Here is a 25,407-nt window from a genome sequence, read left to right as displayed (position 1 = left end):
AAGCTCTCTGTGCAACCTGAAATATGCTGGGGGAAGTTATCTGTGGCTTTGAACAAGAACAAGGATGTAACACTACTGCTTCTACACAGAAGGGAAGTTCTGCATTGCTCATGTAAGGCCTGAGTTACTCCACTGACTATATCATATTATACCATGCAACTTCAAACTGCAAGGCCACACTGATCACAGAGGTAACTGCAACTTTAGGTGTGAGACAGGGAGTTGAAAATGGAAGTTAATCCAGACTTCCTACAACTGCACTGTAAGGAAAGAGTGTCACATATACTCACTGTCTGTGGACTCTGCCTCTACTGGAAAGTTATCCAAGTGAGATGTCACTTATAGAAGTATTACAACAGACAGAACAAACTATGCAGTTCGTCTGACTCTTTAATGCCTGTAGTAAAACACCAGCAGTAAGGTACGTAGTGCACCGCAAATGCACCACACGTGCCTCCTGCTTCAGGCTTGCTTATGCAGCCCAAAACATCAAGAATGCTTTCACTTAAAGCACATGGTTTAGGCAGCTGTAAAGTAAACCTAGCCTTCAGAGCACTTAGGTATGTACAGAAACAGATCCACTTGGGCCTTTCAGCAAATTAGCATTAGTATATAATGCAAAAGGATCCAACAAACAGGAATTTCATGGCCCAAGCACCGTATGCAGCATCTCATGAGATTTATTCCAACAGAATTTACTAATAAGAGCTTTTAGCCTCTTCCCATATTGTGTTCTAAACCTACTCTTGTATGCAAACCCCTTTAAGTTGTTGAGACCACTGCTAGAAGCTTTTCCAATACTGTAAGATACAAAAACCTGTTATCACAGAGTGTCATGCATTCCTGGACTGCACAGATGACAGGTGATGTGTGTAATGGTCATTTTGACCACAGTTATAACAAATTTCCTTTTCTGACAAAGAACAGAATCTTAGGTGTTCCTCAAGTCTTTTGACTTTGATTTATAGTAAAAGGACTGATGATCTCATTAATTCATCTTTACCATATGGGCCAATATTGGAATATATTAAAAAAATAAAGCAGCAGTAAGTACTGCAGAAAAGCATCACATCAAAATGAGTCATGATCTTCAAGCAGCATATGGTGTCTGCAGATAGCTGGTTTTTCTCCTGTGACTGCCTAGAACACTGGCTTGGAGCTTCCATTTCAGTAAGAGATGAGCAAAACTTACTGTGATATTCTTGGGTTTTCACAACTTGTATTTTGAAGTGAAATCCAGTGGGACCGTTACCTTTTCTGCTCCTGCCACAAAGTACTCTGGGTAACACCTTGTGATTTATTCAGCAGAATGGAGGCCAAAGCCAACCAACGCTGAGCACCTTCTCTGATCATTTATGAAATGGATGACAAATGAATAAAGAAACTGTTTCACAAATGTGTGGGAAAAGCCTACTGGCAAAAAAGAGTATCACAGGATTAACCTTTACTAAGAACAGACAGGGGAATTAAAAGGATGCTATAGTGCTGCCCAAGAAACTACTCAGTCGACATGAGGAAATACTAACAACTACAGAAGAGCAAACAGTAGGCACAGTATTTTAGTAGCAGGCATGGAATGTTCCCACATAGATAAATCCACATGAGGACTCTCAGAGGTAATGAATATCCATTTCTATGAGTGCTTTCAATTCTTTGGTACTCTACTTACTCTTTACATTCTTTGGACACGTGAGGTGGCACCGTGTATTTGCAGTCCATTATCATAGTCAGAGTTTCGCTGTCATTTGCTTCTTGAAACGGTGGTTGTCCACATACCAACATGAAGAGGATGACCCCCAAACTCCATATATCTGTAAATACATAATTCATGGTTTAAAGTAGGAAAGCAGACATTATTACCATCAAAACTGTGAGGTATTACTGAGATGCATAGTGAGTTTACTACTGTACTCTACTATCACCATTACTTATGGGCTTTGCAATACCACTGAAGTACAAAATACAGTAGTTCCACAGACTGACTGTTTTTATAGCTTATGAAGGGGGGAAAAAAAACCAGAATTCAATACTTCAAAAGATGTGATGCATCTCAAACTGTTACACATCCTCAACAGCAAAGCATCAGTTAAAGCTGAAGATAACCGGGTCGCTCAGAAGATAAGAATTTATTATGCTTTCCTTCACAGGTTGGCACAGATTATAAAGGGAGATATGTATTCAAAGCATGCTCCTTTCTAACAGATCAGTGTAAACTATTCTCAGTCTTATTTAGTTGTTACCCTGTGCAGTAAGAAACTCTAAAAAAGTCACGATAACGAGACTGCATCAGATATTTATTTTTCCTTCAGTAGCAGTGACTTCTTTAAAAAAGTCATTTGTTAATGACTTTTTTTTTCTAATTTAAAAAGCATTTAACTATTTCCTTGGTCCCTAATGAAAGGACAAACCCAGGATGAAAAAGAAGCACTTCTAGGTATGGAAAGGCTAACATTAACTTCAAATCTTAATAAAGTTTGCCCAGCAGAAAACATTTCAGAAGTCTCACTGCATTCAATACAGGCAATTCAGACAGCGACAAAGATGGCATGCTGCCTGAAACTTAAGCAACAAAGAAATCAAATCAAATATACACCATATATTTAGAATGTTCTTCAACTTCAGATACAACTCTGTGGGAATCCCAGCAGCAGTTGGACCCCTGCATTGCACAGTAAAACCAAGCAAGCGGGGGAACAGATAAACGAAGAGGCAGAAAGCTCCTGAGGGAAGAGCAGCTGGCAGTGGCTACGGGAAGCAAAGCACACAGCTGTGTCCTGGAGGAGCTGTGAGGGAACCACACCGTTAGCTGCCCAAGTGCACTGGCTTTCTTCGGCCTACACAAAACGCTCAACGTGCATTTAAGGCTGAAGGATGGCTACGGTTTTGTTTAAGAATGTAAATCACATGCATTCATCCCTAGGACAATTATTCATTTGGACAGTTACAACACATTCTTCGTATGGTTTAGCTGAGAGAGAAAAAGCCACGCTACAGGGTAATTTTCTTCAGAGCTCTAATTTGTACTAAGAGTATGCTATTAACTCCAGCAATTATTTGATTTCTGTTATGCTACTTTAGGGCCTCGATCCTGTATGTGCCGAGCACTTTGAGGCCAGCATGCCAAGCCCGGCACCATCATGCATTTCCATTCACAGCCCTCTTCTGTACATCAGTACCCTTCCTCCATTTCTGTCCTTCCCTAAGGCATCTATTTTGCGATACAATCGATGCTGTGTTGTCAGCATTCTGTCCAGTGCCCCCCAAAAATGCTTGGTGCCTCCTTTCAGCAGAAAGTGTTTTGGGAGGTGCCACAGAGCGTCTATAATTACAGAATAAATTATGTTTGCCAGAATAAAGTTACACTGGCTAGATTTAAGCCAAAGGAAAAAAAGTACTGGAGAGTGAAATAATTAAACCATAAATTAAAAATGAGCACACAAAAAGCTAGAACAGAAGATTCCAAGAAATCGAGCTTAAAATATTGGAAGAGTCCCGAGAAGAGAACAAAAATAGCAGTGAGACGACAATTAAAGTTCCATGAAACCACACAGAGAGGAAACTCCAGCTGACTTCCAAGTGCTTCAGCCGCAGTGAGTGCACACTGAACACCCCAGAGCACTCTCCTTCAGGCAGCAGCACCCAAGCCACGTTCTGCTTAGCACACAGGAGCAGTGACACAGCACACCAGCTGTGTGGTTGGCTTTCATTGGATATATATACTGTCTAAATTTCAGATTGGAAGGATATGTGATGACAAATACTGACTAAATGACTTCTGGAATACTAAAGCATGTATGTACAGGTACTTGTAAAGGATCAGAAAGTCTAAAAGCAGAATCCATGTGAAAACAACAAAGTCATAACTGTCAGACCTAACACGTTCCCTCTTTCTTTTTGCAGACCTTAGGCCACAGCAACCACTTGGGGCCACCTTCACAAGCTCTCCAGCATTACATTATAGAAAGCATCTCCTCATCTACGGAAGCAGAGCTAAGTGCTTGGATGGCTGCAGCTGTATTAAGACGTTTTCAGGAGTTATTCCCCAGCCCCTCCATAGGCAGCCTCTCAATAAGCCCTAGCCTGCTCTCTGCATCAGTTCAACTAGATGCAGTTACTTCTTTGAAACGCACATGCAACTACAGCCAGACCAACTCACCACTTTAAAGAATGAGGCAACATCATCAGTGAGGTTCTTTCTGCCCTACTGCACCTTGTTAGCACGTTAGAAATGCAATGGGAAACACACATGTTGCTGTAGCCTCACTAAGCAAATCTGGATAAGACTTAAGGGCTTTGATTCTTCTACTAAAAAACAGTGACAGTGTATTTAGCAAATCTTCCTGCAGCATTTGTCCTATTTAGAAGTGACCTGAGCTCAGCTTGAGTAACAGACTGATGCAGAAGTATCTGTATTCTTTTCTGACTGTAAAAACAGAGCGCTGGCCAATCTCACTGTGTCTTTTGTCACTCTGTATTTCAGGCAACGTTCTTTAGATCTTAAAAAAACAATCTGATCGCAGTAATCATTAGTCACAACCAAACTCAGTGCGTTTAGTGTCTCACTGCACCAGCAGCTTCCTTTTGCCCATCTAGAACAGCACATGGCAGGTGGAAGCATTAAGCAGTACAGCAAGAACCATAACAGCACTGATAGCATCAACGTGCTGACCTGGAATGCTCCATTTAAACCAGTGAAAGGTTGTCTCTCTCTGCTCTAAAGTCACCACTATCTTTTTCTCCTCACACCAGCGTAAAAAGGATGATTTCAAGTGCAAAGGAAGTGGTAAAAAACTGACAGAAAACAGGAAACAAAGTGAAGTTTTGAAGCACGATCGTTTGCAAGAACGAGAAAGACAAATGCTTCGTGAAGAACTGCACTATTCAACACTGCAGACTATTCCAAGTATTCAGACAACCTCTGTGTGTGATCCTCAACGAGTATGCAGGGGAATAACAGTACCTTGTTATTACAGTGTAACACTGGATTTCATTCAACAACAGGATTTTTGCTGGCAGATCTCTCTATGTTTACGTTTCCTGAAGAGACGAAAGAAATTCCTGCACATTCTGCAATATTACAAGTTTTATTTTATGTATCTTAGAGCCGCTTACAGCTGAGGGTTAGAAATCTTAACTGCAAGTATCTGTTTTTTTAAGTTAAATGGCCCTAGAACCATCCCAACACACGATTAAGTTTGAACACTTTGCTCTCCTCATTTTCAGCACGACTCAGAATGTGAGGTTTAGAGGCCTTCCAAGCATCTATTCCAAAACATGATTCAATTCCATCAGATCTGGGGAGGTTCAGCACAATACTGCAGTCATTTAACTCAAACCACGAGGAGTATTGCCATTTACAATGGATTTACTCATCTTAAGCCATTCTACACATGCAGATAAAAACTCAATACCATAATTGCGCTTTCTACTTTTCTCCATTGGAGATCCACAGATGCAAATTTTTCTGTCAACTTCAGAAAATATACAGCACCAATTTTAGGGAAGAACGGAAGTGCTCTGTCGCATTAGAAACATGGGCTTTTGGTCTCCCACTTCGTGTAATATCCACACCACATTTTGGAAAACGCTGTTTCCAAAGCAGTCCCATTTAGGTAAGAACTTGAAGAGTGGTTGTCTTTGAGTAATCACTACGATCTGAATTGGAGGTTACTTTGTTATAAAGTTGGTTGACTGCATGTTACTGTCTCCCCAAACAATATACAATTCCTGGCTACACACAGGAGTGTTCTCTGCCATACTGTCCTCTATTGCTGTCATCAGAGCTGTTCTGTTATGAATTCCAATTAACTGTGAGAAAACTGGTCCGTTCTCTGGACCCTAAGGGTCCCAGGGAAGATGGAGATTGTTTGAACTCGCCACTATCAACACTTCTTATTACATGCTGTCCATTCTGATGCTGTACTGCTCATTTCTGCTCACGCTGCAGGTATAGCAAAAGCAGATTAGTTCCTTCTGCAGAGAGATCTCTTCCACTTGCAGAGCAGGCAACATCCTGATCTTTATTCCTAAACCTCCGAGAGTGCTCTTATACTATTAGAAAAGGAGAGAATCATCAAACTGAGTGAAAGCTTCAGTCAAGACCCAGTGCTCTGATTTGTCAGAGGCATCAGCTCTGCCAAGGAAGCTATATGTACAGATTAGAAAGACCTTGTGGCAGCAGTGAATAAGAGCCTGACATCTCAGCAAAGCGAGGTCTCCAGAAAGAACCCCTCTTATTAGACCAGCTAATAACTGGGGACGGGAAAGAAAAATAACTCAAAGTTCTCAGGTACAGAAATTTTTCTTTACATCTCCACACACTTCCAAAAAACATACCATAAGGATTACCCTCATTTAAAAAGAAGGTTCTCTTTACTTGGGTCAACACGGAGGAAGAACCCCAGCTGAAAGAGCTTATTGGTTTCACACGTTCTTAGAAGTTGCAGAAATACATGCAAAAGCAGTGAGAAGGCACAGAATGGTACTGGCTCACAAAGGGGCTGCACCAGCAGGGATCTGAAAGCAGAATAAGACCCCAAAAAATAAGACTTTGGCCAGAACTGTTAGGTACTGGAGTAAGCTCACCAAACATGGTATTTCTGTGTTATAGTTAGCTATCTATATATTGCAATACATTAAGCAAATAAGGGAACAGGCTGCTTTCTTTTGAAAGCACAATTCTCTGGTTTGGGCCAAGGAATAGAAGACGTCTGCAGCTTACATTTCCTCTCCACAGCCTGCAGCTCACATGCCTGTCCATTTCTGATCTGAGATTCCCAACTGAAGGACACAGGGAAGCGAAGGGTTACACAGACTCACTTTCAGAAGAGCAGACACAAACATTTCTTTTTACACAGTTTAAAGTTTTCCTACTACTCTTAGTAGAGTAAGCTTCCTCAAGATTGCTCACTCCTCTCTTGCCCAGATGTTAACTAATTTACTCTCTCCAGAAAATTAATGCGAAAGAAGAATTTAGGCCTGGGGTGCTGCATGCAAAACTTCATATTAGTACACTGAAAGAAGGCACGCTACTCTCATTATGCTGCCGTGGTCAAAAATCTGGGTCTCTTTCAAAAGCACAGCAAAGATCTTCAGAGGCAATTTAGCATTTACATTGGGTGCACTACTAACGAAGTCACTGTTACATCCTGAGTAAAATGAGAGGTTAGACTCTGAAAGCATTAGCTAGCCAACTGCACTCAAGGATATTTCATTGCTTTTAAAGCCACTAAACGCTGCTGCTCAGGAAAGGACTGCTGGAGCAGGATTCCCAGAGCCATGACAACCAGGACTGTGTACACGCAACTTCCTTACATAACATGAAGTCACTGCCATGGAAACCAAAGGACGTCATTAGCTGCCTGAGCCCTGCCTGCCTTAAATGCAGGGCACTCAAAGCATCTGCTCTGCTCAAGTTTGTACACTGCACAAGCGGTGCCCACATTCACCTGCTTAACCACTGAGCTGGGCTTCCTTCGTTAAGACACTGCTGCTTTCTGAAGGTCATCACTTAATCCTAAAACAAGTGCTGTGCATTTCAGAAAGATCTGTTTTTGTGGCATAATAACTTGAGTATTAGGGGTGTGCTCAAATGTTCACCAGCCCTTGCAAGTCAGACACTTGTCACATTTTACACATGCTATGTGAATTTGTGATCATAAGCTAAAAATCTCCTCCTTTTGCAACAGATACATCTGCATTTAGCTACGTAAATTGAGTGCCCTTAATGAAGTTATTTATTTGAGACCTTCATGGGAACACAATTTCTCCTTCTAGCAGAAGCAAAACTGCTGAGCAGTTTGCACAGCATATACTGTTCAAGTGGTAAGACAGTTCTTTCTACAGAGAAACGTGTAACTTAGTCAGCTTTTGGAGTAAACACTCCAATGAGAAGTGTGGAAGAGACAGCTGAATGTCACCTACCTTGCATGACAAGCCACTAAAGTAAAAAAAAAAACCCACAATGAAAAAGATCAACCTTTATTGAGATAAGAATGTTCACAGTCATGGAGCTGTAGGGGCTGGAAGGGACCTCCAGAGATCATGGAGTCCAACCCCCTGCCAAAGCAGCTCCCTAGCCCAGGTTGCACAGGTAGGCGTCCAGGTGGGTCTGGAACGTCTCCAGAGAAGGAGACTCCACCACCTCTCTGTGCAGCTGTGCCACTGCTCCGTCACTGCACTGGGAAATTTTCAACCACTCCTACAAACAAAAACATCGGAACAGCATTATCTGAACTGTAGCTGCTGTTCATTTTTACAACTGCAAAGGTAACGACAGACAGTATCAACGAAGGATGGAAATGGACCACAACTGCCACTTGTTGTGTTGGATTTGTCCCTCCAATCATGTTAGGATATTAAAGAGAATGTCATCACCACAGCCTCTTCAGAGGAAATTTGTGAAGAAAGCCAAATTCATGGGGTCCTCTTCAAGATGAGCCCTGAATGTTGATATGTTGAGTCTCTTTCAACATAAAGTTCTTCTGTGAAGAGCTAAGTGTGAAAACTTTATTGTAAAAATCACCCACACTTTGGCATTCTTGATGACAGCAACTGGACAGTATCTCAAGGCTGTTTTCAAGGTAGGCACAAACACCCACCCTGAACTACTTCATTTGGACTGGAATTTAGAAGCACAACTTGCCCAGGGCTCAGGACTAAGTGTAGGCTCCTCATTCACAAGGGTAACAGTGATGAGGGTGCTTGCTACTAATTTAAATATACATAATTTTTTCCCCAGCATAGGCTATGGAACACAAACTCAAACCTGCAGAAAATTTCATGCAATTGTTTGAAGAGGCAGAACACAGCTTAAAGAGTACAAACTCATATGACAAACGTTGCAGGAAGATTTGCGTAAGCTACGTGACCGAGGTAAAAAGGAGCAAAGTTGTTATCATACTAATCAGCATTTCGGTGGCACTTGTTACAGTGGTGATACGTTGGTGCTTCAGAAGGATAACAAGTACTTCCCTCCCTACACAGACAGAGCTCAGAAGATTGGCATCCCTTGCATTAAAGAAAAATGCCAAAAAAAGACAGTATAGAATAAGCCCGCATTAGCAGTATTAACATTTGTACACCTCACATGTAGATTTATGCTGCTGGAAACACACTGTTGATGATGATGACACCAGACAAACTGTAAGTCTGAAGAGCATGGGTAAAGAACAAAGATCACATTTTTGCTAGATGTTCCATCTTTAGCGACTGGCTGAACCCTTCTGCCGCTCTTTAACATTGTGTTCTTACTTTGAATAAGCTTGCATGCTGACATCCCCACTTCCCATAGATGCTGTTGTCTGGTAACTCCATTATTTGTAAAGTTCTTTGTAAAATGGGACTTCTCCCACGCAGAAGGCCAAGGCCGAGATCATCAGCCATCAGTGGCAACATTAGCAAAATTTACAGGCAGAACCAGCTGCTCTTGCTTTAAAGTTCCACAAATCCAATTAAAACAGCTATGAGAACACATAGACAACAGAATTAAGAGAAATCTCTTCCTTCCCCTATCCCTCCATAAAAAAGAGCATAAATAGCAAATGGCATTTAGCAAATTATTTTCATAATTAGCTTATCTGTCTGATGAAACAGTCTGTTCTATATGTTATTTTATTTGACTAAGACATGCTCATCAGTAGCTATTCTTGTCTTTGGAAAGGATTTCTATTTTCATTCAGTTTGGCAACTACTGCTTACTTTTACCCTCAAGATAATTGCCTGGCTTTTGCTGATTGCACACAACTATTAAAGACAAACTGTTGATGCTCTTCACGAGCAAATCAGAAAACCCCAAACCTTCAGTAAAACCTTTTACTGAACACACAGCACTGCTCTCAGTCCAGAACAGTCTGCTCTACTGATTTATCCACTCTGCATTTAGAAATGCATTCTCTTTTGGTTTCTGTTGCTTAGCCACTTTCCCAGAACTACTGACTCTCCACTGAAACACAGTTTTCTGCCCAAACTGACCTTGCAGTCTTAGCACTCCAGAAGAAAGTTAGCCAGGATGAAAAACACAAAAATGAATTAGTTAAAAGTAGAGTAAGCTTTGTTCTGTATAAAACACCCTCAAAAACACTGTGCCTATCAAAGCTGATCCAGCAAATATTTATACACACATTTCAGGGTTTTTTTTAAATATAAGCACTAAAGGCAATTTGCTCATGATGGCTGATACCATTCCTATTTTCTGTGACTACCATCTTTTCTCCAAAGGCTTTCATTGCACATTCAATATTTTTTTACTTTACTTACAAAAACAAACAGCTTCATACATGAATGATGTAACACGCAAAACTGGAGCACCCCATTTGTAACTAAGTAGTACAGCATTGATTAGGTCCCACCAGATCTGTTACCAAATTAGTTGGTCATGGGCTGAATGTAAGTCATCTGAATCACTGTAAGAGACGAGAAATGAAGCTTATCCCACAGGCATGGATTCCACCATGATAAATACTTTCTCCACAGCAGTTTGAAATATACTGAAAACAGTTCACATGTGAATGCAGTGGGATGAACAAAGGCATCCCTGTACTTAAGCTAGGGCTTAGTAGATGTAGAATCATAGAATCTTTTAGAGTTGGAAGGGACCTATAGAGATCATATAGTCCAACTCCCTGCAGTGAACAGGGACGTGCACAGCTACATCATTTGCCCAGGCCCTAATCCAGCTATGCTAGTAAGTCTATCCTTACAGCTTCCCCTCAGTAGTTTCACTTGGATACTGGCATGGAACATAAAATACTCTTTGTTAATGCTACTTGATGAATGATTGTCATTCTCAGGAAAATGAGCTTCTCTCGTATGGGAGGTGAAGACAAATGAGCCAGGCTGAGCTGATTGAACCTGAACTCACTTCTTGCTAAAAAGGTCCTATCACCTTCCCCCAGAACTCTGGGGCAAGCCTCAAGCTCCCATCGCTTCCTCTTTGCCAGCCCAACGCTGGGTGAGCAAACAGCTCTGTTTGCTAACCTGGCAGAAGTCAAGCCTGTACAAAAATTAACAGCCTTCTGTCAAATTAACTAACCAGATCAGTTCATCAAACGGGCAGCCATGCAACAGAGTGCAGCACACAAGAATGGGTAGCTCTGCACTGATGCAAGCAAAACGGAAGGGGAAAACCACACGCTGGAAGCAGCTACATACTTTGCTATTTTGGCTCTCTGCACCCTCAGTGTGTAATACACCCAACTATCCAAAAATGTGGCAATGTAAGATTAGGAGTTTTAGAAAAGAAAACAATCATTAAGAAGCTGCTGAAGGAGTTTTTTCTTCTTTTTTTTAATTTCTATCATGTTTGGCTGCAATCCAGTTTTGAATCTACTAGAATTCAAAACCACTGTCAGGTATGCGAAGCGATTCAATACCATATACGGCTTACAAATGTCTTATTGTTTTTTCCCCCTTTAGCCAAGCCTGTCAAATCTTATATTCAGCATTTTCATAGGGTAAGAGGTCACTGTAAACAGCCACTGGCCACGATGCTTACATCAGTCATTTACTTGGTGAATAAAGTGCTATATGAGGGTGGAAGCATCAGAACTGCTTCATGCAGGCCAGATAAGGTCAGCTGCATGCTCAGCAGTGCTGAGGCACAAGGCAAACCTGGCTGAAGCTTTGAATGTCCGCACACTCCAGCAGCACCACATAAGTAAATAAGCCCCTGCAAATCCCTGATGCAAAAAAGAAAACAGAAGAGCCCAAGATCCTTCCAGCAGTGACAGAGTGGGTCTGTAAGCAATGCAGCTGGCCCCTGCAAACTGCAACTTGACAAAAGGCAGAAAAATGGATTTGGACTCCGAGCTGCCAGCCAAACAGCACTGAGTTCAAGTAACCATAATATCCTTAGCTGTGTTTTTATGAACATCTCCCACTAGTCTCTTTGTGTTGCTGTGAAGACAGACTGCTACACTGGAGGTCCCATCACTAATTAATGTTATTTGCGTATTGCAGTACCATTTCAGAGGCCTGCACTCAATAATGCTAAATAAACAACCCCAGTCCCACACTGACTACAACAAATTTTAAGCTGTGAGAACATGGAAAACTCCAAGCAACAGAACTTCTCATTATCTAACTCACTCAGATCTTAAAAAGCCTTGAGAATGTATGATCGTTGCCTAATGCTTTTCTTGCATCATTTAACTGCAGCCCTAAACACAGAAGGAAATGACAGAGCTAAACTAGGTAGTGTCTTTTCAAGTGTGAAAGCTTTTAAGTAGCATCACAAAGGACAGATTAAACTAGCTGAAACAGTTGCATCCCATAAAGCAAGCTTTTGCATAATTTTAAGCATATAACTTAATAAAAGGCTCACCCTGAATACTTCAGCTCTTTGCAGCAACAATATGTAAGTGGTATTTTCCTTTATAGTCATTCTAATATGATTAAGACATCAGAAATGCCACTGTTGTCAAAGTCTCATAACAATACCATATCTTTGCTTTTTTTTGCTTTTTTTTTAAATGACAAATTTAGATAAATGCAAGTTGTGAGGCATTTTGTTTTTTGTCACTAAAAAAAGTTAGAATAGAAGCTCTGCAATCTGCTGACAAGGGCAGAGGATCTAGTATCAAGTAACTGGCACTGTACACCAGGGAGCAAGCAAAAACTGACCACCGACATGTATTTAAATATCCTGGGAAATACAGACTAACTAGAACTCTTAAACTACACTAGAAATTCTTTGTCAGCTAAGTTTTTCTATCAATCCACAATAAGCCAGACTGCTAGACACCTCCTTTTCTATTAGTCAATTTAATCATTTTCTTCTACTACTAACATTCAGAAGTTGATTCAACTGCTTACAAATTACTGGAATGTTTCCTATGATGTCAGCATTCTTACACTGAAGTAAGAGGTCAAAGTATGCTTTATTAACACCATTCAATTCAGACTATCCAGTCAAAGATTTTGGACTCAAGGCAGTTCTCTAAACTCTCCAAGACAAAGAAAGGCATCTCTCAAAGCTGAGTGCCAGAAATATATCTCTCAGGCAAATGACGTTTCTGCATTCCAAGTAATGCCCTAAAATATAGTATTCATTTAACATTTATTTCTAGAAGTAACCCTCAAAGTTGTGTGCAATATTTGGAATGCCCTAACTTACACTCCAACAAAGCTTATATCTCCTACAAGCCTATCCTGAACTCCCATTCCTCTCAAGCCCGACCTCACTGTTCCCACCTGCTGGTAACAGGGTTCAATTTATCCTTTCTTCTTAGACTATAAGAACTAATAACTGGAAATATTTATACTTAAAAAAAAGGCAAGAACAGTAGTTCACCAGTGTGCAGGAATATCTCTTGTCATCCTATGAAAAAACCTTACCCTTTATGAGGTAGCTTAGCAACATTTGGACACACTGAAAGTCTGAAAATTTAAACCATCACATGTTAAGCACAGTGGTGTACCCAATCCTCACCAGCGTTAAGAGACTATAAGTACCCGATAACAGGCACACAAGCACAAGAAATATTGTGACTACTATAAGCTACTGGAAAGGTTATGTACCTGAACGGGTGGTCCATGCTACCTCAGCCAACAGATATGACCACACAGCAGCACTTACTATTGCCAGTATTAAAAAAAATACAACGAAGTTACTTCTAATAGCATATGCAGGAGGCCTAAAAGAATAGTACAATGTCCTGTATTAGTCTCGCACACCGCACTATCCAGGTACAACATGAAGGCCAACTTACACATGGCTGCTGCTACTCTTATCTTCCAAACTGGGAATCAACTAGGAACTTACTCCTACTTTCAGTTCTCAAACAAAACAGCACAGAGGCAATGCGGAGTTAACACTGCTCTTAATTTCTTGTTTCATTTTAAAACTAAGTACATATATACTAAAAATGGATTCCTACCACCTAACAGCAGAACACATAAGTAGCATGGGCTCACAGGGTCATTCTCAAATGGCTAAACTAAACAAAAGAAATAAATTAATAACAAGTACTTTCCTGAAAAGGAGGCATGTCCTCAAACAAAGGAAGTTCAAATAGATGTACTGCATCCACCTTAATATCAATATTAAAGTTATCTACTACGTACACATTGTATCAGTCCATAAAAAAAGAATTTAAATAACTTTTTCAGATAGAGATACTTCAACACTATGTCACCTGTAACTAATATTCCCCACCAATTAGCTGGCTTCCACATATGGCATTATCTTGAAACAGAAATCAGAGCGGTACATCATCGTGGTACTTCACATTTAGATTAGTTGTTGAATTGAAGAGGACATACCCACTGCTGGTGCATCATATTCATCCCCCAGTAAAATTTCAGGAGCAGAGTATGCCAGAGATCCACAGCTCGTGGTAAGCTTTTTTCCGGGCTGAAATTTGTTGCTGAAGCCAAAATCAGTTAGTTTCACAAGTCCTTGTTTTTCAAAGAAGACCACATTCTCTGGTTTTAAGTCTCTGTGAACTACATGCAGTTTGTGGCAGTAGGATATTGCATGAACTATTTGAGCAAAGTACTTTTTCGCCAGATCCTCATTCAGACCTTCTTCATGTTTCATGATGTAATCAAACATATCCCCTCCATCACCTAGCTCTAAGATTAGATACAGTTTTGTCTGTGTGTCAATCACTTCATACAGCCGAACAATATTGGGATGCTGCACTAGTTTCATGCATCTAACTTCTTGAAAAAGATGTCCAGTAGCTAGAGTATCCAGTTTGGTCTTGTCGATTACTTTTACTGCTACTTTTTCACCTGTAAAGACATGTCGAGCAAGTTTGACCACAGCAAAATGTCCTCTGCCCAAAGTTTTATCCAAATCATACAATCCTGCAATTTTTCCGTCATATCCTCGTTTGAAGCCTGCCATTCTGTTTCAGATGATGAAATAATGCTTAAACTCTTTGGAACTGTGACCTTTTCATAGAAGAGTATCTGATGCAAATAAATAGTCCATTGTCACTGCCAAGCACGCCTGAAAAAAAACAGAGAGACAAGATTATATATTTGTATGAAAGTAAGCAAAACCATTATCCTGTAATTCTCTCGAAGTCACACAGGCATGTTATTACATATTACTTATGAGACCTTGAGGAGGTTTTGCAAAGAGTTTGATAGGACACACAGTGTTGACCAATACATTTCTGAAGCCACATTATCAGTATGTTTGAAGAGAGAATTTCAACAGTGTGTTAAGAAAATTTCACTGAAACTGGGTAGCATTCATGTTCTTTTAAGAAACACATGGAGACATCAGCACTATGAGGACTGTCAACGCTGACACAGCCAGAATCCACAACTCTTCTGGCTATTTTAATGGCAAGAAATCAGCTGGACAACATAGAATATTCACATGAAAACATTTGATTTATCTTAGATTTCAGCTTACTCTTTCACGTTGCAGCATGAACTCCTGCTTAACAAACTGACGTAACTTCATTTTGTTACAAACGTGAGTTTAAGTACTATCAACTAATACTGTAATTACCACAAACTTACAAAGCTGAAGCTAAAACATCTGGGTTACCAAAAAAAAAATTGGTTAACTATTTTGACTATTTATAAAAACTGGAGATAAAAAGCTTGTTCAGCAACCCTGGCAATAAGTCAGGAGAAGAATAGAAAAAAAAGCAGAAACAACTCAGGACGTTCAATTTGTGCTGAATTCCTGCTCACCACTAAATCCAGCATGCATTTTAACAGATAAGGTCCATTTTACAAAACGTTCACATTCAGACCTGTTTTAGAAGGTTTCATGCCTTATTTGCCTTTTATTTCCTATGTAAAATATCCTAAAAACTTTTGTTGCACTTGTTAAACTTCAATCTAAGTTACAATCTGTAGTTGTCCAAAAGCTAGCAATTCATTCCACTTTGAGCACAAAGCACCTAGAAATATGAAAACTGGATGGCTTACGGCCAACTCAATGAAACAGAAAACACGGCTCTTTATATTTTCTTTTTTAGAATACATTTTCTCAGTTTCAAAACAAAACTTCAAAAAGAAAAGCTTTGAAAAGGAAGCTGGCAAGCAAACAGCTCCTGACATTAGCTATTCTCAAGTCAGAAACCTAAGCATTAAATTAAAAACACTCCCTGCTACACAAGTTATTTCACAGGCAGTAAACTAATGAACCTGATTTCCTATGTATTCCATTCCAAGCTTAGGGTCCTGTGAGGATTGTCTGATGTTTAACAAGCTCACCTTACTGCTTCTCCCAGCTGGAATCATGGTATAACCTCTTCTCTACCCAGCTGTCTACTTCCATAAAGTCTGTGGGAATTCACTTCAACACCTCCACCCCTGTAAAATTTGAATGAAATCAATCAGCTTTTGAAACCTCAAAATTTAACCAAGGAACAGAGCAAGTGCAACAATTATATAAACATGGGGTGTTTGTTGTTATTTTCTGGTGTTTGTTTTGGGAGGAATATTAATGAAGCTTTAAAAAGAACAAAACTTCAATGAATTTTGTGCTACTGGACCTCGTTATTCAGCTATGAAGCACTCTGCTTCAGCTGTTCTTCCAAAAACAACTTTATTTCACTCACAGATAACCATAGCATCAAAATCTAGTGCTGAAATAACAAATGAGTTTTCTGTTAAAAAATATTTTCCCTTTCTTGGATTTGACTATTCAAGGTACAGCCAGATCACGCATCCATAAAAATACAACAAAACATCTAAAACTCAAGAGCAATAGTGAAAACCAAATGAGTTTCCTAGCACACCTGGAGCACGGTCATTTAAAACCCTGGGCAGCCCGATCCAGTAGGTGACAACCTTGCACATGACAGAAGGTTAGGAATTAAACAGTAATTAAGGTCCCTTTAAACCCAAGCCACTCTATGATTTAAAAAAAAAAGGAACCACACCCTAACGAGACTCTTCTTATTTATGAAGAAAAAACTTTTTAAAATTTATACTAGAACATCAATCATCCACACAAATCTGTTTTAGCCCATAAGCCATCCTATATTAATATCTTAATTTGAATTACTCTGGAGTTTGAGAACCTTCTATAATACTGAAGCTATCAACACCATACTGCAGCACTCAGCTTCTTACAGACTGTTCCTTGCCTAAATAAAGTCAAACTAAGTCAAACTTCAAGATTTAAACCTCCATTCAGAAGAATTCATCACAACCTACAAATCTGACTCAGGCCATAAAACAGGTCTCTGAGGAGATATGGCTTTAAGAGAGACCTCCTTTCAAGTCCCAGATTCAAAGATACCCACATTTTGTTCACACAAAACACAGCTTTCTTACTGCACGGCAAAAACCAAAGCTTCAGTACTGGAAAAAGCAAAGATGACCGACCAAAAGAAGGCTCAATTCATTTCGAATTAGCATTTCTTCCAAATTTAAGAAGGCTCCATTCCTGCAGATGGGAGAAAGCAAACCCAGCCAGATGTGACAGAATGTAATTTGTCTGAATGTAACTATCTACAACACCCAGCTCTGAGGAAAGATTTACACGTCAGTGTTTTGTTCACTTGGCACGTTTTCAGCAATGTTTGTACAAACTACGTGTTTACAACTCATAAACATTAACCTGCCAACATTATTCCAGCAAAAATCAGTTATGCTTAAGCCACAGAGAAATATGCCAGACAGTAATCAATAGGATAAAAGCTTACTGAAATGGAAACTAAACTACACTTATTAATGCTGCAGTCTCATTAGCTGAAATTAATATAGATTCATTAGCAGTTTAACATAAAGGCTCAGTAAAAGACTAACTTTTAATTCTGTGCTTTCAAAACAAATGCTCAGAGCTGAAGCTCCCACACCTGAACACAAGCTTGCTAGACATGCTACAGTAAAATTAGTTTGCCAGTAGGAAATGGAGACAAAACTGTGACAGTATATACAAAGCTTGGTCACAACGCAAATAGTCTAATTAAGATAACGCAGTTGCTATATTTATACTTTTCCCTGACTCCATTCCACACCCTTGCTTCATACCCACTTCCACATCAGACACCATTCTGCCATCTGTCACATGGCAACAACGTGCAACGGGATACTGGTGGGAAAGCTCAGCATAAACAAGGAGGCATTACTTTCAGGGCAACACTTGTATGCATCCCATCTCACAAATACTGAAGATGTCGTAGCAGTGATCTGCAGAAGCAGTTTTGTAATATTAGATGCATCTGAGACTGAACAATGGCACAGCAATGCAGTCATCTCTAGAAGTGTATGAATTGATGTCTAACAGGTCTGTTTAGAAAAAGCAGCATGTTTCAGAGACATTACTGTTTCTTTAAACAACTCACCCTTTCCACAAAGTCTCCATTAGATTATACGTTACATGCAAGGCCAGCTTAGTTCACCTAGCTTTACTACCTATATTAGCTTCTTACTTTAGAAAATAAAGATTCAGGGCTCCATTTCAATGGAACATTACAGTATTATCAAAGCAAAAACTTCCCTCCATTATCAGTCTAACAGATGTGAAACCTGATGTAATCTTGACTGGCACTCATCCCTCAAGAGAGCTAACCATCCCTGTCTCCATTCGCAGTAAATGGAGATTCAGTCAACACACAGAATCACAAACAAATTGCACCCCAAAGCAGATAGCAGAATAGACCAAATGAATCATTTCTTAAGAGCACGTTATTATTTTCTGTAGAAGGAGTTTAAGGTGACAAATTCTGTGGATGTACATGTTGTATGCATCCACAAGACTACAGAAACGTCACCCTCTGTTTCTCCTTTTGGTCTCTTTTGTCTCAGAGGAATAAGGGCATCTACACCAATTATTTACTTACTAAATAAATAAATGTTGACAGTAAGACTTATGTTGCTATTCTAACTGGAAACTGTAAATCAAAATTTGGCACAAGTTGACCACAAAGATACAGAAGTAACTTTCTGACTCAAAGCAACTTATACAAGTTGTTATGAGTTATTAGTGTATATCAAAGGAAGTATCTACACAATGTAAGAACTTGGCAAGTAGGTTTTTTCATATTATTTCACTGTTTCCTACCAATGTTTAACTGCTATCCTACAGCAAAGTAACCTCACAGACTAATCTATGTCTCCAAAGATGATCCATTTTCACATCAATATGAGCCACCCTTTATGTGTGAGGATACTACAGTGTGCTAATCTGCTTTCCCGAAGCTTTTGTTCACTGATTCTCTTAGATAAGGGAAAGCCAACACGCCTGGAACAGGTATGAAGTGATGCATAAGTGAAGCTTGAAGAGCATGCATGGCTAATGTATACTGCGCTCTCTCAAAACTGGTCATGACCCATTTCTTCCACAGGATTTGAAATTTGTAAAACCACACAGTATCTGATATCCCTTGAACAGGAAGGTACAATATGGGACTTAAAATCTGGAACACCTGTGCTACCTCTTTGCTTCCACACACAAGTGTCACAGCCCAGCAAAGAAGCTTTTCTCGTGACCCATGCTTCCATAACCACCATTCAAAGGTACACAAAGAAACAGCAACCTACAGCTGCCCAACAGCCAAACACTCTGCAGATAAAGCAAAGTGGGGAGGTTAGGTTTGACAACTCTGCCCTTATATAAACAAGGCTATCTTACACGTTCTTTGCACTTGATACGCTTGTAGACTGCATGTAGTTGTGCCTTTCCCTGCCGATGACAGAGCCCATAAACCCTCCCACTCCTGACAAGTTCCTCAGTACAACACTGCACGTACACCTCAAGAAATTTACTACGCTTATTTTTTTTCGTATTAGCTCTCACCACTAGCTCCCATAGCAGCAGAATTCACCTCACAGCACTCTTACTGAAACATCAAGATATGGCAGCAAATCCCTCTACCATGCAGCACGGCTACACCTATGAGGATGAACAAAGAGAAGAGTTACCAGGTAGCCCTATGTTCCAATTATAAATAAAATTAATTTGCATAAATTAATAGCATTCCCTAGCTCTAAATTGTATTCAGAATTTTGCTCTGAAAAAGTATGAGTTGCCAGCTGCTAATTAACTTCTGCCATTTAGCACTTGTGAAGCACACAGTGAAGTGTTAGCATTTTATTCTTTTAGAATGGGTTGCAGGCATCAGAGCTATTAATGCCTCGGCCTAATTCTTCTTAGAATCTAAACTAGAAGTAACAAAACACTAAATAAGAATCCTCCAACTCTAAGGCCCGTTATTTGGAGAATAGTCAGATGCAGAAGTATCTGACAGACCAACAAACTGTAGAACGATGCTCCTGGAGCTATAAATAGAAGTTTTGTGGGTGAGGTATGGTGTGTGAGTGGTTAATGTTAAAGATTAGGGAAAAATACAGCCCCAGAAGAATTAAGAGTCTGTATAACCAGAGCATGAAGCAATCCTCCTGCTCTACGCCCATGAGCTCCCCATGCAGCAGTGCAGTGCCCAGCACAAGAAGGGCAAGGACTGGTGGAGCAGGCCCAGAGGAGACCGTGAGGCTGATCAGAGCACCTGAAGCATGTCTCATATGGGGACAGGCTGAGGGAGTCGGGGTTCAGCACAGATTAGATGCCATAGCTATTATGGGGGCAGATGCATTGAGAGGGATCAAATGATGACCCACGGACAAACCACTGTAAGTAGTCACTGGCAGTGATCCCAGATGCCTTTAGTTGTGAAATGTTTTAAGAGCCCAAGATACTTTCACAACCATGCTGATAATCACTACTGTTCACAAAGCGCTTTCCGTTTCTAAGAAGAGGTAACAGACAAGACAAATGCAATCTACCCTACGGATCTGATAAACTCAGCAAAAGCTTTCCACTCTTTCAAGTCTTCACGCTAACCACAGCTGCAAAAGCAGTTTGTTTCCATGTCTGTTTTCCTCTCATGCCTCTTCTCGAAGTCCAGTATGCAGCTAAACAAATAGAAAACTACAGACCACTGAAGATTTAAAGCTGCTCTTAAAGTCTCATTGCAGAGAAGAACACCAGACCTTCTCAAACGATCACCTCCCCTGAACTGCCTTCTGTAAAGTACGATACCAAAGCCATCTCTTTTAAGAGTGCTTGCTCCAAGTTTCTTATCTGCTAGTACTTTCTGTATCCTTAAATCAGTTATAAAACTTTGTTTCAGAACTATCAAGCTATATAATCAAAATTATCACTCTGCAGGACTTGCTGGAAAAATTCTCAGTCATAGGAAATTAACACAGATATTTTAATTACACACCTCCATAAACTTTATCAATCAGGATCTGATAGCAATAAAGTCTAAAGGTCACAGAAGCCAGCAAGCATTTCAAGAACACTGCAAGAAGAAATAACTCATGGAAGGCATTTAACTCAAAAGTCCAACTTACACTACCTCTCCAACCTTGACTTTGATATTCTAGGTGCTTCCCTTTGTTCTTCTTCCCAAAATTAACTAGGAACATGAAAATGGTGAAGAAATTTCTTCACGCATCAGACAGAAGTAATTGCTGTGATTCATGATGGAATCACTATCTTTTAGACAGGACTTTGCACCACCCCTTCCAGAAAACCCTACCGTAAGACTTGGCAGAAACCTGACCAAACGGATTTCTATCCCACCACTCTGGACTCTTTTAGAAAGAAGAATCACCTCACAGATGTGCTCACGAACTCTCAAAAGTTGTTTCCACTGTTAACCACTGAGCACTTTAGCAAAGCTTAACATTAATAAATCACTACTGTTTAAACAACTAATATTTGTTGTTGAAATTCAGAATCACAAACATGATTTTTATTCTGTCTTCAGGGAGATGAAATCACTAAACATTATCTCCAAGTATTCCCAAGTAAATGTGCACATACTGTTAGCATCTATTACAAGCAATCATTTATATTAACGTTAAGAACCATTAAGAACTATCTGAGCTCAAAATGCTACAGAAATGAAGCTATCTGGTAGCATAATTAGAGTACTCCAACTGACTTGATGCTTTTATTTCCCAACCAGGACACCAACTGCCTAAACTGTGCAAAACAGCACCTATCACAACTTATACTTACTCAGTTTCAATGCCTTATCCTCATAGCATCCCTTATTAAGTTCCGATCCTGCAGACATGAAACATTCACCATGCTCCAAAGTGAACTATTACAGAGATCTAAACTATCATCTCATCACTCAAGTAACGTTGGCATAAGTTAGTAAGTAGACAGGATACTGATGCCAACAAAACAGCCCAGCAAAATCAGTGCAGCACACATGCCCCAGTATTGTAAAGGGTACAACACAACTCTGACCTTGACTTTTTTTTTTCAGAAAGCAATCACTTTGTTTCATATTTAACAGGCATGAGAGTTACGTGGGCTTTTTACTTCATTAAGTTCTTAACGTTGTTAACTCAATCAACTTCTGCATACCAGAACTCTGCCAGGGTAAGTCATCCTAGAACTGCGAGTGAATATACAGTTTTTCAAATCCACTTACATAACATTACATGTATTAAAACAGCAGCTCCTTTGCATCACTTCAAAAGCTGCAGCATTGGAAGTACCACGGCAAGGAAGATGTGCAGAACTTCACGTGTTACTGAAGTTAACAGCTTATGCAATTTAATATTAGTATACTCATCACAAATGGCAGTTCAGCACTACGTGCAAGAGACAGTGTCCCTGATCTGAGCCACGTTCCGTCGATTTTTAAGACATAATGAGAAAATACTACTGAGTAGAAACGAACAGAAGCTTATCAAGAAATTTTAAAGCGTTTCAGCAGATTTTTGAAAGCAAGAAAAACAGGAAAAAAACATTGTATTATTTTATGCTAGCTACACCAGGATACTGTGCCCTTGAAAGCAGGACAGGCAGCGAAGCAAGACAAAAGCACTAGCTTGGCATTATAGCTAGAAGATAAAACCAGCAGTGATACACTGAAGGTGCACATCTGCAAAATGTCTCAAATATGAGACAAAGTCCAGAAGTAGAACCTTAAAGAGACCAGGTTGGTCAAAAGAGTGCATGAGGAAGATGACTACTGCAAGTAGATGGGTATCTGCAATACCATATTAACATGCATAGTCTTAACATGCTATTTAAAATAGTCATAAGGCACACTACGCATCTACAGTGCAACAGGGAACAGTGACTGTGCCACACCACCCACACCGCATGGGAATACCAGTTCTTGAAGCAAGACAACTCGAGGAACATCAGTAACCTGTACAGAAATTTTGGATTGAGACGAGACTCATCTGTACCTCCTTGCTTCATATTTATTGACAGTTTATCCCTACATTTGACGTGATTTCCCCTTCCCACTATTTTTGCTAGAACCCTCATTTGTGGACCACAGAATTCACTCGAGACAGCCAGAGGCACGTACTGCCTTAGATGATGCCTTGTTTACCAAATGCTTTCCCAGCATTCAGGTTAGCTCCTCTTCCCAGTCACCTGAAGCACCGTTCTACCCCCCTTCCTGGCTATTTAGAACATTCAGGAAAAAAAACTGAGACGAGACCGGACCTTCTTCCCCTTACCTTCTATTGTTAAGTTCTCAAATATGGATTTTTCAGGCACCAAGTTAAAAAGCAAGTACTAGTCTATTCCAATTTACCTTTCAACACTTCACAAGGTAAAATTTGACTGCATTAGTTAGCAATGATCATCAATCCTTCTACGCTTGTTTCACATTCCTTCTTTCCCAGCAAAAGTAATTGTACCAAAACAATCACCACCTGAATTCTCATTTTCTGTGCTGTACTTACAGCTACTTCAAAAAAGAAACACTCATTAACCCAGTTCTTAATGGTGCATGCCTTGCAAAAACTGCTTAATTCTAACACAGCCATCATCTGCTTGTAAAGGCTTTCATATAGATTTCATTTTGCTGAGATTCATTAAATTGGTCCATCCCCAGAGCACGGAGATCTAAATATATTCAGAATAAACAACTCCAAAGAGCAGCCTATATGACTAAGTAGTGACTGCACTACAGAGGGCAGGAGTAAGCAGATTTGCTTGCAGTTCATTCATGCTAGATGGCTCTAAGTCACACAATACAATTCAGCTGTTCCAGGAACTGCGATGGTACCATTGAGGAAACCACGTCTTTGCATATCTGCTCATAGCTGGCTCTTAAAAGCAAGATGATCGGCAAAAAACAGTCCATGCATAAGCAAAAGCCCTGAGCTTTTTCTTTTCAATTTTTTCTTTAAATTCCTATATCCAAGTAAAGCTTTCTCCTTCACAGGTGTTCCAGCATCACTTCCCAATGAAAACATCAAAGGCAAACATAGGTCACATTTGTCTGCAACCGTCTGCGGGCCAACGCTAGCTGTTCCCTATTGGATGTTCTCCAACAGTTTTGTTCAGCCGACTTACGAAGACCAGCATACCACACACAGCTGTCCTTTCACTACCCCCGAGCCTTTAAATCAACCACGAACATCTGCAAAAGTACACCCAACCAGCGCAGATCCAGCTGGGTGCCCCAAGGCATCTAGCAGGCAGCACAGAGGTCTCCCCGGGACTCACCTACTTCGCCAACCGATTCCTACAGCACACCCCCAACGCAATAGATGCGCTGACAACAGCGATACGAGCACGGACACAGCCGGCGGGATGCTTGCGCCTTCGGTCTCCGCCTGCCGCGTGCTCCAGCTCCCAGCACGAGACTCCAGCTCGCTTTCTGCGCAAACCTGTTGGCTTCGCACCTGGCTCCGAGGGGTAAGATGCACCGTCATTCCCCAAACACACTGCGATCGGACGGGCTCCGGAAACGGAGCGCTTTCGAAAGGGCTCGTTCGTTATTCCCACCCCACCCCACGCAAAACACGAGGCGGAGCCGGAGGGGGCAAAGCCGCGCAGTGACCCCGCGGGCACGGGGAGGGCAGAGCCGGGAAGGGACAGAGGGCACAGCCTCGCGGGGGCACCCGGGCCCCGCCGTCACGGCCCTCTCCCGCAGCCCCGCCGCACCGACGACCTTCGGGGCCCCGCCGCCGCCTCCAGGGCCCAGGCCGCCATAGAAGGAGCGAGGAGGAGGAGGGAGGGGAGGAAGGGGACCCGCCGCACCGGCCCCGTCCCCGCAGCCCTGCAACTTACGGCGTCTCCTCGGGCCGCCGCGCCCCGCACCGCCCTCTGCATGGGCAGCGCCCGCCCGCGGGGACGGGGAAGCGCGGGGAGGAGGGAGAGAAAGGCTCGGAGACGGCGGCGGGCAGCTCGGCCGGACCGCGGGGCTCGGGGAGGATGGCTGCGGTAACTCGCGAGCTGACGGGCGCTCAGCCGGGCCCCGCCGCTGCGGCGGCTCCAAAACACGACTGACAACAACGGCCGCGGCTCGCGGAAAGCAGAGCGGGGGGGTGGGGGAGGAGGGGCGGAGCCAGCAGACACCCGCGCGAGCCCGTGAGGCGGGAGCGCCGCGCCTGCGCGGAGGGGACGCGGTGCGATTGGCGTCACGGGGACCCAATGGGAGGAGGGCGGGGAGAGGACGCGTGAGGGGAAAGCGGAGCGGGGCGGGAGGG

General features: G+C 41.4%; 1 protein-coding gene across 4 annotated transcripts in view; it reads right to left on the bottom strand.

The window, feature by feature from the left end:
- SNRK (SNF related kinase) overlaps positions 1-25,193 on the bottom strand; it is a 35,117-nt gene extending 9,924 nt beyond the window's left edge. Inside the window, exons 1-4 of one of the 4 annotated variants that reach the window (XM_065753193.1) lie at positions 24,989-25,193; positions 16,186-16,284; positions 14,263-14,956; positions 1,670-1,811 (exon numbers count right to left, since the gene is read on the bottom strand). In XM_065753193.1, coding sequence (XP_065609265.1) covers positions 1,670-1,811; positions 14,263-14,851 — 731 coding nt within the window. In that variant the 5' untranslated portion in view covers positions 14,852-14,956; positions 16,186-16,284; positions 24,989-25,193. Of the gene's footprint in view, positions 1-1,669; positions 1,812-14,262; positions 14,957-16,185; positions 16,285-24,421; positions 24,719-24,988 lie in introns of those variants that run through there. The other 3 variants (XM_065753192.1, XM_065753194.1, XM_065753196.1) reach the window with 3 other exon arrangements.
- Between the last annotated feature and the right edge of the window lie 214 nt (positions 25,194-25,407).

The sequence above is a fragment of the Cyrtonyx montezumae genome, unplaced genomic scaffold (assembly GCF_038088225.1).
Source record: "Cyrtonyx montezumae isolate F1298 unplaced genomic scaffold, pur_monq_1.0 scaffold_8, whole genome shotgun sequence".
Lineage (NCBI taxonomy): Eukaryota > Metazoa > Chordata > Aves > Galliformes > Odontophoridae > Cyrtonyx > Cyrtonyx montezumae.
This window is presented reverse-complemented; position numbering and strand designations above follow the sequence as displayed.